We start from the raw sequence: 14027 nt of genomic DNA on the forward strand, positions 1-14027 counted from the left end.
AGCTCAGGTGGGAGTTAGATCAGCCTCAGGAAAGTTGGGCAGAACAAACTAACAATTGTACTGAAGTCAAGATTTGACCAGCAACATCTCTGGGACGTCATCCTTTAGTGAATGGGGGTTCCAGACGCTCAGGCTGCACCTGCGTTTGCACTGCGGCATTGCTGCTCTGGATACAGGATAATTGAGTCTCCTGGGCCTGCCCTCGGATCAGCACTTTTGTAGACTGCTAAGGTGTGTTGACATTGCTGATGGGAACCAGCAGTGTGTGCAGCGCTGTCTTCTTGCAAATGCTGATTCCTCCTTCCTTCCTTCCTTTTATTTTCTCTCTTTAACATGGCAAAGTGAGTTTCAGTGATTCCTAGTGCCTCCGTGCTTTACTTTTTTTCTCTCTTCACCGTATCACAGTGTTTTATTTCCACAGTTCTTGCAGACCACTTTCTGTTTCAGAGGGCATCTGGCACATTCTACTGAGGCATGCTTGGGTTCTTCAGGCCTGGATTTGCTTGGCTTAGATGCAGATATCAGCTCGCCCTGACGGGAGTCAGTACTGGGTGTGCTTCCAGCCATGGGTGCTCGTGCTCGGCTGGAAAGCCTTCCTGTTAAGTGTCTGCCCCCAAACACCATGTACTCTAGCCGAATGTCCACGTGGATTTCCCCCCTTGTAGCCACAGACGTGCTGTGTTTACCAGTGTTTAAATTGTTTTTCTAATTCCACGTGTTTTCCAATCTTTTATAAGCCCTAGACTATAATAAACCCAGCTTGCCCCATCCAGCAATCCCTTTTATTTTTTTGAGATGTATGCAAATGCAGCAACCAGCATTGGGGTATGAGGGTGGGGTGGGGATGGAGAGACTCATTCACATCCTCCTAAAATGATAGCAGCAGAGAGTCTTCTGCATCAGTGCCTTTGGCTGGTTTCCTGCAAGCCCCCCCGCTTCAGAAACCTCAGGATGGCCACGCAGGTGGGCTGTCTTTTGTGAGGTTCTAGTGGAGAGACACTTGGAGGTGGAATCATCCTAATAGATTTAACAAACTGGTTTTGCAGAAACGTTATGTGATAAGATAATGTAACCTATGAAACATTTAATCCCAGCTGGCTAAAATTTTCTGTACAACATCTAGTGCCCGGGCGAGGAGGTGGGGAGGACAGCTGTGTGCTGCACCAATGAGACCGGGAAATTTAGTTTGCTTTTGACAAAGAGAATTTTATCAAACCGTTCGTACTTCTTCACATAACTTTGTCAAGTCTTCAGAAAGTCAGAGTTGCTAGGATTGGCCGCTGCATCTTCTCATGGGATGGCACCAAGGGAAAACATGGGGGAGAGTGGGAGGGGAGGAGAGAGGTGAGAGGAAAGCCAATTTTACCTCCCAAGTCGCGGCGGCAGGGGGCGAGCTCGAACAGCTCCCCGCTCCCGCTCCCGCCGCTTTCTGGGCACGTGACCGCTGTCCAGCCTTCGTGCTTTACGGCCCGTCGCCTGCAGGGGGCAGCGATTACCATGGAGACGGGGCTTGGGTGGCGACCGTAACTAGGGAGCCCTTGGAGGAGAAAGCGGCGGCAGCTGGAGGCCGGGAGGTGGACAAGGGGTTCACGCGGCGGGAAGACCCCGGCCTTTGAGGACCAGGGTGGGCGCGCTCTGTGAGTCAGGGGCGGGGGCCCCGGCAAGGAGGGGCCTGGTGCCTCTTGGGGGGCGCTCACCCCACCTGGGCTCGCCCTAGGGCAGCTCCAGGCAGACCTGAGCTGGAGGAAGGGTCCACGCCTGGGCTTTGTGCCCCCACGGACGCACACACCTGCTCCCCGCACCCCCCATGAGGAATGTGGCAAAGTTTGGCAGTCGGAAGAGGCTCTGTACTAAGGGCCCTAGACTTGAAATCTTAGCAATTTTTCAGATGGCGGAACTGAACATTGAGAGGTCTGCTTCTTACTCGCTGTATGATCTTGAATAAGTCACTTCACCTCTCAGAGCTTCAGACTCTTAAGTTTGCTGTAAGAAATAAACGAGAGAACATGTTAGGCTTTTTAATTTTCTAGACTGCTACCATTTCTCAAGCAGTCTGTGCTGCAACTGGAGCATTTTACATATGTCATTTCATCTAATCTTCACAACACCCCCAGAATTTAGGGTTATCATTTTAATTTTGCCTGTGAGCAGATTTAGACTCCGAGGGGTAAAGTGACTTGCCCAAGGTCACAGAGCACCTGAGTGGTGGAACTGGGATTCAATGCCAGGAGAGGCTGACTGGAAAGCCAACACTTTTAACCGCTAAGGTACCTGCTTCTTCCCCTATTCGTATTATTAGAACTGTTGCTAATGCCTGGGTTATCATTTTGCTGCCTGTGGGAATATGAATATATATACACTGAGTTAGAGGGCTCTAAAATTATCCTCAGAAAGATGAGGCCCGGGATCAATATTTTTAAAGATTTGAGACAGGCTTTCCCAGGAGTATGGCATTCTTTTTATTCCCATGGAAAGGAACAGAGCTGGTATTGCACATTTCATTGATGGGTTTGTGGACCAGGAAATCAAAATGGAAAACAGAGGGCCCTGCTGACTTTTATGCTCAAAATTTCTCTAGAGACATCTCCAAAGAGAAGAATGTCAGATGCAGAGGAAAACCCACTGGAAGAAACAGAAGAATATGGAGAAATAGAAATGGAAGAAGGAGAAGAAGAAGAAGAAGAAGAAGAAGAAGAAGAAGAAGAAGAAGAAGAAGAAGAAGAAAAATATCCAAATGATGAAGGGCTAGAAAATATGCAACAGGAATTAAAAGAAGATAACACATTAGCGTGGAGAGGGTCTCAGGAGGAGGGGGAAGCGGAGGGAGAGGGAGCGGAGGGGAAAGAAGAGGGGGAAGAATTTGGGAAGGAGGAGGCAGCAGGAGCACAGGAAGAAACCACAGTGAAGCCCCAAGAAATCACCAAGTCCATGATCAGTTTGGAGAGACTTACACCAACTGATTCCCAATCAATCTTGTCAGGAACACTCCCAGTAAGTAGGAATTTTCATTCATTCAATCATTCGTTTGTTCATTCATTCATTCCTAATCATTAATTGAATGCTTGTTACCCACTTACCTGCCAGGCTCTGTGGATATAAAACCAAGTAAGACACAATCCGTTCTCTTAAGGAGCTCTAGGGTATGTAGGGAGGCAAACATTATAAAACTAAGTGCAGTGATTGAGAGGTACCTAGGAGATATGTATCTATATAAAGGCCGACTTGACCCAGCTTGGAGGATGATCAGGGAAAGCTTCCTGGAGGAGGTGTGTACCAGGGCTGACTTAAAGGACAGGGGTTAGCTGGAGTGTGCTTGTCTAAACAGCCTGTAAAATCACCTCTGGTCCAAGGAGAAGTGACTCTCTGTGGCTCTGTGGTGCTTTTGGAGGCCACCAGTGCCACTTAGAAGAATAATTCTGCTGTTGTGGGTCTGCTAGTAGGCCAAGGATAAACCTGACACACCCATGATTCATGTTATTTGAGTACAGAATGTCCCAGGCTCTTTTTAAAAAGTGCTTCATAATTCCGATGTGAGGCTAACACTAAGACTGGCTGATTAGGAAGAGAAAGGAAACTAAATGAGGGCATGTAGCAGCGTGTACTGTATTTGGAATCACAATCTCCTTTCTATTTCTTTTTTAAGAAAACCTATAGTGGTAGAGAGTCAAGGCATTCATTACAATCAGAGCTTTTGGAAACATTTGAACTTCCAAGCATGGCCTCGCAATTAGAGTTTCTTGATTTGGATCTAACCACTCCTGCGGGACAACAGCTTAGTTCCCCTGAAAAGCAGCCTTCGGGCGAGCTTGCAGAGAGAACCGACCAGAGGCCCCAAGATGAATTGGGACAAGAAAAGAGACACTTGGAACCAGAAAGGGGAGACTTGGAGCCAGAAAAGAGAGAAGGGAGAAAAGAAACAAGAGTATTATACGTAAATGAGAAAAAAGAAAAAGAATTCCAGCCCAAAGCAAGGATCCCTAAGGGGTCACTGGTCTCCACTGCCACCGAGGACATTTTGTTCCAAAAGGATGACGGTGCCAACGTGTATCCCTTGGTAAGTGCAACATGCTTTTAAATTTCCCCCAGTGTTTTGAGAGTATTGTGAAATAGGGGAATTTTATGCATATGGAAAAAAATACCACCAGAAAGCTCCTTTTTAAGCTAATCACAGACCCGTGTCTTTGTAAAGTTCAGTTTGGAGCTGTGGCTGGACATGTGTGACAGTATGTGGACAGGAACGCTGCATCTGGGTTCAGCAGCGTTGCTCTGCAGGCAGGAAATTCCACACGTGGTTTGTCCGTTGTATAGGACGCTGTTTTCTTGGGGGAGACTCAGAATCGACCTCTCCCCTTTCCCCTCTCTTCTCGCTCCGTCTGTCTCTCTCCCTCCCTTTCCCTCTCTCTCTCCCACATCATGATACTCCTCCTCCATACCACCAATTCCTTGCCTTTCCCTCCTCTCCTCGCCTCTTCTGCTGTAACTGGCTTGATCCCTTTACCAGCTCCTAAAACCACCACAGGTTCCTAAAACTATCCATCCCAAGATAGACCAGTAAGTCAAAGGTCTGGAAAAAGTGAAAGCCACCGGGAAAAGCACCAGGCGGTCCAAAGGAGTCTGCCTTTGCTGCCGCTGACAGTGTTCCAGGGAGGCGCCATCTGCGAGGGTAAAAATATTATCATTTGCCAAGAGAAGGAAGAGGAGGGTTTTTTTTTTTCCCTTCTCCTTCTTTCTTCCTCCATCTGCTACTTTCTGAAAATTGTTTCCTAGGATTCATCTTTTTTTCTCCCCCCACCGTAGATTCATGCCTTTGGAAGATTTGTAAGTGATGGACTGTGTGTACTTAATGCAGTTCCTAACACAGAGTGAGCGCTTGACAAGTGTTAACAACTAGGTGATGGTGGTGACGGTTGAGCTGGCGGTGGTGACGGAAGGATGCCGAGGGGGAAGTGCAGAGAACTGACAGCCTCCTTTCTGTAGATTTGGCTGACTTTGAGCAATGGAGTTAAAGGTTCAAGCTTGCAGTTGCTCAGTCTGAAAGAAAGAGTAATTGAGTTTATTTATTTATTTGGCCACACTGAGCGGCATGTTGGATCTTAGTTCCCCAATCAGAAATTGAACCCTTGCCCTCTGCAGTGGAAGCTCAGAGTCCTAATCACTGGACTGCCAGGGAAGTCCCAAGAATAATTGAGTTTTAGAGCCCATGAAGACATTTGTCTTGTTTAGCCAACTAACCAGAAATCAGGTAACGTCACTAATTAGAGCAAGCGATCTTTTTATCCAGGCCCCAGCTACCTGGACTTGACAAAAGCCACTGCACAGGTCTGGGCCCCCGTTAGCCTTGGACTCACCGCAGAACCAAACTTTCCTAGGCCTTCTCTCTTTGCAGGTTTGCTTAGCTCTTTGGGTGCGCCGTCTTTCTTTTTCCTTTCCTTTCACCTTTATTGTTTCTTCTTTTGTTAAAATGAATTAGTGCTCTTTATAAAAAAAAATATACAAAGGCAAAGATTCCTCTTCTCGAACACACTCCCATCCCAATCCCATTTTCCTGAGGTGACTACTGTTGCAGTTTGGTATAACTATCTCTCCAGACCTTTGTTGGTACATATATAAACATGTATCTGTGCGCACACACGCACACGATTTGTGTTTTTAGTTGTTCGTTTTTGCAGTGAGATATTCTGCATTTGTGCATAAATGTTTTTGCACTTAACATGTCTTAGAGGATTTTTTGTATCAGTGCGTGTATATCCACTGCCTCATTTTAAATTCGGCTGTTTCCTTATTGATGGCCATTCATGCTGTTTCTAATTTCTTGCTCTCACCAAAGGTGCTTCAGTGAGTGTGTGCCCCTCCATCTCTGTGCTCGCAGCATCCTCCTTTTCCTTTGGGCTCCCCCAGCTTATCCCAAAGGCCTGTAATAACTCGCAGTGCTCATGGTAAATAGACCTAACCGTGAATACCACCTCTAGCCAAGTAACAAGGTATCATGTGTTTATGAGAAGGAATCATACAACTATCAAATGCAGTGAAATCTGATTTTGACAATAAAGTTTTGTTTTCCAGATGACCATGTTTTAGAAGAAGATTGATGTAAGAGGTGGCTGTCTCCATCATCATTCGCCATGAGTGTTAAAAGTAGTGGAAAATGCGATGAGTGTTAGTACTGTGTGATTTCGGTTAATGTGAGGGCTGCTCAAACAAGGAAGTTCTGTTACTACCGAGTGAGGTCAGCCTAGTTTTGACCTTGAAAGAGGTTTACCTGGAGACAGGAGTCTAGTTAAGAGTGTTTTCTTTTTATAACTAATCTGTTAAATCTCAAAATAAATTTCCAGGACGACTATAAGGCCTTTTAGAATTAGCAGGTTTCCAAAAGAACCATCTCACTTGAAGAAATTGGCTCTTAAGAACCAGCCAGATATGAAATAGTTCCGTTCCTAGAAGTTGCAGCTTGAGGCAATTATGATTCCGTGATTCTACCACTCACACCCACACAATAAAAGACCTAAATATAAATATAAATTACAGCGAATGAGCAGATGGAATCAGGAGAGAATGGGGAACGAAGGGTGTAGGAGAGAGAAATCGGCCACGTTGCCCACTCTGTCTTGGGAGAAATATACGGTACATCAATTTAACCTTAAGTATCATTAAAGATCAGAAAGGAAACTCACCAGATTTCATTTCTTTATTTTTTTTTCTTTCGGCCGTGAGGCATGCAGGATCTTAGTTCCCCGACCAGGGATGGAACCCGCGCCCCCTGCAGTGGCAGCTCGGAGTCTTAACCATTGGACCGCCAGGGAAATCTCATCACCAGATTTCATTTCTATGCTCCCATATAACCCACTGATTTTTGGTAACTAATCACTTAGCCATCACTTTAAATACTCTACCACATCAGCCTTGGTTAATTTTTTAAATAGACTTTATTATTTGGGGGCAGTTTTGGGTTTATAGAAAAATGGAATGAAAAACACAGAGAATTCCCACATACTCCCTTGTGCCTCCTTCCCCCCTCATCTCCTCTATTATTACCATCTTGCATTAGTGCAGTACATTTGTCGCAATTGATGAGCCAATATGGATGAATTAGAATTACCTAAAGTCCATAGTTTATACCTTAGGGTTCACTCTGTGATGTACATTCTCTGGGCTTTGACAAATGCATAATGACATGTAACTACCATTGTTGTTTGATACAGAGTAGTTTCACTGCCCTAAAAATGTCCTGTGCCCTACCTGTTCATCTCTCCCTCCCCCTTATCCCCCCCACCACAAGCCCCTGACAACCATTGATTTTTATTGTCTCCATAGTTTTGCCTTTTCCACAGTGTCATGTAGTTGGAATCATACAGTTTGTGGCCTTTTCAGGCTGGCTTCTTTCACTTAGCAACATGCATTTAAGGTTCCTCCACATCTTTTCATGGCCTGCAACCTCATTTCTTTTTATTGCTGAATAATATTCCATTGTATGAATGTACCACAGTTTATCCATAATTTTTGTAAGAGACGTTGAATACAAAAATATACATAAACAAACTACTATTGAATTGGAAGCAGTAGTTGGATTTATAGTACCTATTATTTTTCATTTCATGAAATTTTTATTTTGGACTTGTTCCTGGCAGTGTGGAATTTTTAATCCTCCTGAGGGAATTTTGTCTCTTTTATACTTTTCCTTCCAGGGAAAATCGTGTATAAGGAACAAATACCCAGGCTGAATAATTGCCTTTCTTACGAAGTTACTTAGTGACTTTATTATAACTTGTCCATTCTACGTACTCTCGTTCAGTAAATTGAATTTCACGACATTAAGTGCTCACTGTGTGTCTGGTACTGAGCTGGGTCTAGGTCCTGGGGAGAAGATGAATAGGAAGTTGTTTCTATTTACTGTTGAAGACTTTCTTTTTTTAAAGGAAACGTCTTTATTGAAATATAACGTATAAACAGAAAGAGCACACGCAAGTGTAGAACTCATTGAATTCTTATACAGCAAACACGCCTGTGTAAGCACCACGTAGCTTTTCTTTTCAAATCGAGGTAGAATTCCCATCCATAAAATCCACCCTCTTAACTTTTTCTTAAAAGATTGTGGTAAAAGGCACATAACATAAAATTTACCACCTTAACCATTTTTATGTGTAAAAGCTCAATGGTATTAAACACATTCACACGGTTGTGCAGCCACCATCATCACCCGTCCCCATAACCCTCTTCATCTTGTGAAACACACACTGTACCCACAAACACCAGCTCCCCAACCCCACCCCGGTCCCTGGCTAACTGCCCTTCTACTTTCTGTCTCTATGAATTTGACTACTCTAGGGACCTCATATAAGTGGAACCATTCAGTTCATATTTGTCTTTTTGTGACTGGTGTATTTTACTTATATAATATCCTCAAGGTTCGTCCATGTCGGAGCATGTGTCAGAATCTCCATCCCTTTGGAGGCTGAATAATACTCACCTTTTGTTTATCCATTCATCTGTTGATGGACACTGGCTTCTTTTCCACCTTTTGGTTACTGTGAAATATGCTGCTATGGACGCGGGTGTACACATATCTCTTTGAGACCCTGTTTCCTGTTCTTTGGGGTAGATACCCAGAAGTGTAATTGCTGGAGTATATGGTAATTGTATTTTCAGTTTTTTGAGGAACCTCCATACTGTTTTCCACAGCAGCTGCACCATTTCACACTCCCACCAGTAACGCACAAGGGTCCCAGTTTCTCCACATCCTTGTAAAGTTTACCCTTTAAAATTAAAAAAAGTTTTTAAAATTTATTTTTGTTGAAATATAGTTGATTTACAATGTTGTGTTAGTTTCAGGGGTACAGCAAAGTGATTCATATGTATACATATATGTGTATATATATATATATATATATATATATTCTTTTTCAGATTCTTTTCCCTTATAGGTTATTACAAGATATTGAGTATAGTTCCCTGTGCTATACAGTAAGTCCTTGTTGGTTATCTATTTTATACATAGTAGTGTGTATCTGTTAATCCCCAACTCCTAATTTATCCCTCCCACCCCCCCTTCCCCCTTTTGTAACCATAAGTTTGTTTTCTATGTCTGAAAATTTCCCTTTTCCAGTATACAGTTGATTGGTTTGTAGCCTGTTCTCAGAACATTTCCGTCGCCCCAGAAAGAAACCCATACGCAGTAAGCAGTCGCTCCCCATTCCCCCTCCCCTCACCCCCTGGCAACCACTCATCTGCTTTCTGTCTCTACGGATCTGCCTATTCTGGACATTTTATGTAGATGGAGTCACACAGTGTGTGGTCCTTTGCATCTGGCTCCTTTCACGTAGCATCACGTTTTCAGGCGTCATCCACGGTGTAGCGTGCTCTTGAGGACTTCTCAAGGTGATGTCTCTTCATTGGCTGATGATGTGAATCCTTCTCCTCCAGGACTCAGGCCGGGAGTACCCGGCATCACAGCTCTGGGTTCGTGCACCGTAGCGTCTTCCCGGTTTTACCTTTGTCTTCCAGGCCATGACCTGGTTGTTCGGATGGAACAGTTCCCTTCCTGTTTACTACATTCAAGATGAAAACCAGAGAGTTCTTCTGTATGCCAGTGCTAACACTGCGGTCATCTACAATGTCTTCAAGAATAACCAGCACCATCTTCAGGTTTGCAGGTTTTCTTACTTCAAGTGAAAGAGGTTGTTTTTAACCTGAATACAGCACTTTGGTTGTTATTGTTGTTGCTTTTTAATTAATTAATTAATTTTTGGCTGCGTTGGGTCTTTGTTGCTGTGTGCAGGCTTTCTCTAGTTACGGCGAGCAGGGGCTACTTTTTGTTGTGCGCAGGCTTCTCATTGCGGTGGCTTCTCTTGTTGCGGAGCATGGGCTCTAGTTGCGCGGGCTTCAGTAGTTGTGGCACGTGGGCTCAGTAGTTGTGGCTCGCGGGCTCTAGAGCGCAGGCTCAGCAGTTGTGGTGCACGGGCTTAGTTGCTCCGCGGCATGTGGGATCTTCCCGGACCAGGGCTCGAGCCAGTGTCCCCTGCATTGGCAGGTGGATTCTTAACCACTGTGTCACCAGGGAAGTCCAGCACTTTGGTTTTTATTTCAGGGGTCAACTTCATTCCCTCTCATACACATTTTCCCTCTTCTCTTCTGAACCATAGCAGATTTTTTTTTAGGAACACATTTTATTGTTCGTTTTCTCTCTGATTCTAATCAGAATAGCAGTTGACTTTAATTTTATAGTAGCTAGAATCTAAAGCATCTGTATTTTTTACATTTCTGTAAAAACGTGGTCAGGAGAGACCATGTTGTCTCCACAGGACTATGGTGAGATGCAAAGGGATTCGGACCTAATTAACACTCAGACTCCTTTCCAGGGCTCAAAGGGCTTTGATCCTCCTACTCCTGCTGAGAAGTGAGTGTTAATATTCCCATTTCACAGGAGAGGAAACTGAGGCTCAGAGGGATTTAGCTGACTTGCCCAAGGCTGTGCTAGCAGATGCTGAAGCCAGGTCTTACATCCAGGTCTCCTGACTTTAAAGCATTAAGTGGGTCAGTCTTTCCTCCTGTCTCCTCCCTCCAGCACCTGGCTTTATTTACACCCTGCTCTGTGCCTCCCCGAATGCCCCACATGCCTGCCTTCCCCTCAGTGCTCTGCCTCCTCTGTTCCGGATGTTTTTGACCCCTTTTTCATCATTTACCTGTCCAAATGTCACGTTTTCCTGGTGTCCGATTTTCCACTAGTTAACCTGGTAAACAGTTCCATGTTACCCTTTTCAGTTGACATATAAGGACCTTCCTTAGTCAATGCCTAGATCAGAAACTTCACAAAGTATTTTCCAAGAGCTCAGCCAGTATTCAGCATCGTGCCAGGGATCCAAGACACGTGGGTGTAACTTAAGGAATTTGCTTTCTAGAAGTCCTGAAATACACACACAGTCAGCAAGCAGCCCTTCTCAGAGCTTAGTTGAATGTGTAGCACTGAGCACAGAGGTAGCGGCAGGGGGAGAAAGCACAGTGTGGTGGGCAGGCTCAGAGTCAGGGGGGTGGGCGGGGCAGAGGGGCTGAGAAGTAGGAAGGCGTCCAGCCTCCGCAGAGTTGGATGGCTGGGAGTGGCCTTGGCCATTTGTTCGTTCGTTCATTCATCCCACGTGTATTTATCATAACCACTATGTTTCAGGTGATGGGTCTGTAGTCATGAACAACATAGATCTAGTCCCCCCTCATGGAGAGACAGTCGTTAAACAAGTGAACACAGAAGCATATACCTAAAGATTTTAACAGTTGCTCGAAAGGAAACGTGAAAATGCTCTAAGAGGGAAGCATCAGGGTGAGAGGAGATTCCTCTGGATTGGGTGGGCAGGGAATAAAAAAGTGCTGTTTGTGCCAAGACCTGAAGGCTGAGCATGAGCTAGCCTGGGGCCGTTTTGCCGGGGAACAGCATCCCAGACAGACAGAGCTCCGAGTTTTCAGGCCTCGTGCATGAGGCCCAGACAGAGGCCAGAGTGAGCGAGGGGTGACACGGAAGGAGGGAAACAGGGGTTGTTTCCCGGCTGCCATCTTGTTTGTGTTTCCAGAAGATTCCTCTGTTGTGTGGGGAAGATGGTAGGAGGATACGAGTGAAAGCAGAGGCCCGTGAGGAGGCTTTGGTTCCAGAGCTGCTCAGTGACCTGAGTGAGCAGTTTTGGGGGAGATGAGGCTGGTAGGGAGGTTCGAGGGGGCTGGAGGTGGGGGGACCTGGACATGTATTCTCAACGTGGGCTCAGAGTCGGGTATACGCCTCGACCCCTAGGAAGCCACTGTTCTTGCAGGGAGTGCAGCTTACCCTGAGAGTGTTTTGAGGGGAAGTTTGAAAACCTCTGGCTGTAGAGAAACACCAGGGAAGGCGGGTGGGAGTAGGATTTTCAGCCAGCGGCATCTGGAAAGGGAGCTCAGGTGTGCCTCCGGGGCCCCGCCTTTCCTGCTGGTGCCAGGGCTGGGCCCCCCCCAACCCCTGTCTCAGAGTGACTTCTCTCCACGTCTGCAGGGCCACCCCAACGTCATCTCCTGCCTCTGCATCAGTGAAGACAGGCGCTGGGTCGCCACGGCTGACAAAGGGCCCGAATGCCTGATAATCATATGGGACTGCTTCACGGGGTAGGCATGTCGTAGCCACTTCCCCCCGCGTTTTTGTACAGCGTCTGCCACCGTGACCCGCAAAAAAAGGAGTCATGCCGGTCCAGGGATACAGAAGCTGGTGCTGGGAGGCAGGGCGAGGGGCGAGGTTCTCAGGGGAAGTTGTCTTACTGCCTCAAGCCCTGTTGGGATGACATTACTTTGGTGAATTTCCCATGGGTGATTCTTGGCTCTCTAAGCCCAGAAACTTGGTTTGTCGGTGGCCCCCAGGCAGACAGGGTTGAGGGAGGCTAACTCACACTCACCCAGCTGGGAGACCCGGAGAAATTATGTGACTTTCACCATCTGCCCAAAAAAAAAAAAAAAGACTAATCGTACTTACTGTCTTCATTTCCCTGGGCTCTGTAAGAAATTACCCCAATTTGGGTGGCTTAAAATCACAGAAATTTATTTTCTCACTGTTCATGAGGCCAAATGTCTGAAATTGGGGAGTCTGCAGGGAGCTCCTGGGGCCCTGAGAGAGAATCTGTCCCATGCTCCCCTCCTCCTTTGGGTGGTTGCTGACATCCTTGGGTGGTCCTTGACCTGTAGACACGTCACTCCAGCCTCTGCTTCCATCTTCCTGTGGCGTTTCCCCCTCTGGGTCTCTCTGTAAGGTCTTCTCTTTTATAAGGACTCCAGTCATTGGGTTTAGGGTCCACCCTAACCAGTATGACCTCATGTTAACTAATTACATCCGCAGAGACTCTCTTTCTGTATAAGCTTGCTTCTGAGGTTCTGGGTGGAATGAATTTCGAGGGGGAGCTATTTGATCTACTTTACTTACCCTACCGGATTGTTAGGAAGATCAGAGCACAGCAGCTGGCCCAGGATAGATGCTCACAGATGTGTGTCCTTTCGTAATTCCTGGTCCTGGAGGCAGAGAGTAGTGCTAGATTCACTGACAAGATTGTAAGGCCTTGGTTGGGTGTGTAGGGGGGTGGGATGGGGTGAGGTGGGGGGTGGACGAGTCCAGGTGGAGAAGAAGTTTAGGAAGAAGTTATGTTGAATGTTCTGTGACCCAGGAACTGCTCTCTCCCAGGTGACCAGTGGCCTCCATAGGGCCATATTACCTAATCATTTCCCCTGGCCCCTCTGACACCATGTCCCCTGGTCCTCATCCTGCTTGCTGTCTGTTCCCTCTCAGACTCTTTTCAGCCTCATCCTCCTCTGGCCATTCCTTAGCTGTGGCCTCAGGGCGTGAGGATGCTGTTGGTGATGTTCTCCAGCCAGGCAGGAGCAGAGCCAGGGTTTGAAACTGCACCATCTTACTCTCAACAGCCGTCTCAGTGTTTCCTGTCTGCTGATGGGGAAGCTGCTGGAGGACAGTCCACCTGCATGTCCCGTGGGCATCTCCTGCTAAAATGTCCAAAAGTCCTGCGCCTCCACCTCCAAATAACTTCTGAACCCACATCCACTGCCTCTGCCCACCCTCTCCTGCTTGGGCCATTGCAGTAGCCTCCTGACCGATCTCCCCCACTGCAGTTTTGCTCTTCAACCCAGCCTCCGTGACACTGAACCACTTTTAAATGTATATACAATTCACTGGCATTAATTACATTCACAGTGTTGTGCAGCCATCACCACTATTTCCAGAACACTCACAGCACCCAACCAGAAAATCTGAACTAATGAATTCCTCATTCTCCCCTCCCCTCAACCTCTAATCTACTTTCTAGCTGTAAAGATTTGCCTATTCTGGACATCTCATGTCCGTGGAATCATACAATATGTGGCTTTTGTGTCTGGCTTCTTTTACTTATAATATTTTCAAAATTCTTCCATGTTGTAGCATGAATCAGTACTCCATTCCTTTTTTTAGCTGTTTAAGATTCCATTGCATGGATATAACACATTTTGTTTATCCATTCATCTGTTGATTTTTTTTTTTTTTTTTT

General features: G+C 46.1%; 1 protein-coding gene across 6 annotated transcripts in view; it reads left to right on the forward strand.

Moving 5' to 3' along the window:
- The first annotated feature begins 120 nt into the window (after positions 1-120).
- Positions 121-14027, forward strand: part of CFAP251 (cilia and flagella associated protein 251) — a 71934-nt gene continuing 58027 nt past the window's right edge. For 4 of the 6 annotated variants that reach the window (XR_003436751.1, XR_003436752.1, XM_027124880.1 and 1 more), the window contains exons 1-4: positions 892-2991; positions 3644-4054; positions 9499-9639; positions 12002-12111. Coding sequence is in view for 4 of the 6 variants with exons in the window: in XM_027124880.1 (XP_026980681.1) it covers positions 2560-2991; positions 3644-4054; positions 9499-9639; positions 12002-12111 (1094 nt within the window). In the remaining 2 variants the exon portion in view is untranslated. Of the gene's footprint in view, positions 232-891; positions 2992-3643; positions 4055-9498; positions 9640-12001; positions 12112-14027 lie in introns of those variants that run through there. The other 2 variants (XM_027124881.1, XM_027124882.1) reach the window with 2 other exon arrangements.

The sequence above is a fragment of the Aethalodelphis obliquidens genome, unplaced genomic scaffold (genome assembly GCF_003676395.1).
Source record: "Aethalodelphis obliquidens isolate GAN/ISIS:26980383/991018 unplaced genomic scaffold, ASM367639v1 scaffold28, whole genome shotgun sequence".
In the NCBI taxonomy this organism is placed as follows: domain Eukaryota; kingdom Metazoa; phylum Chordata; class Mammalia; order Artiodactyla; family Delphinidae; genus Aethalodelphis; species Aethalodelphis obliquidens.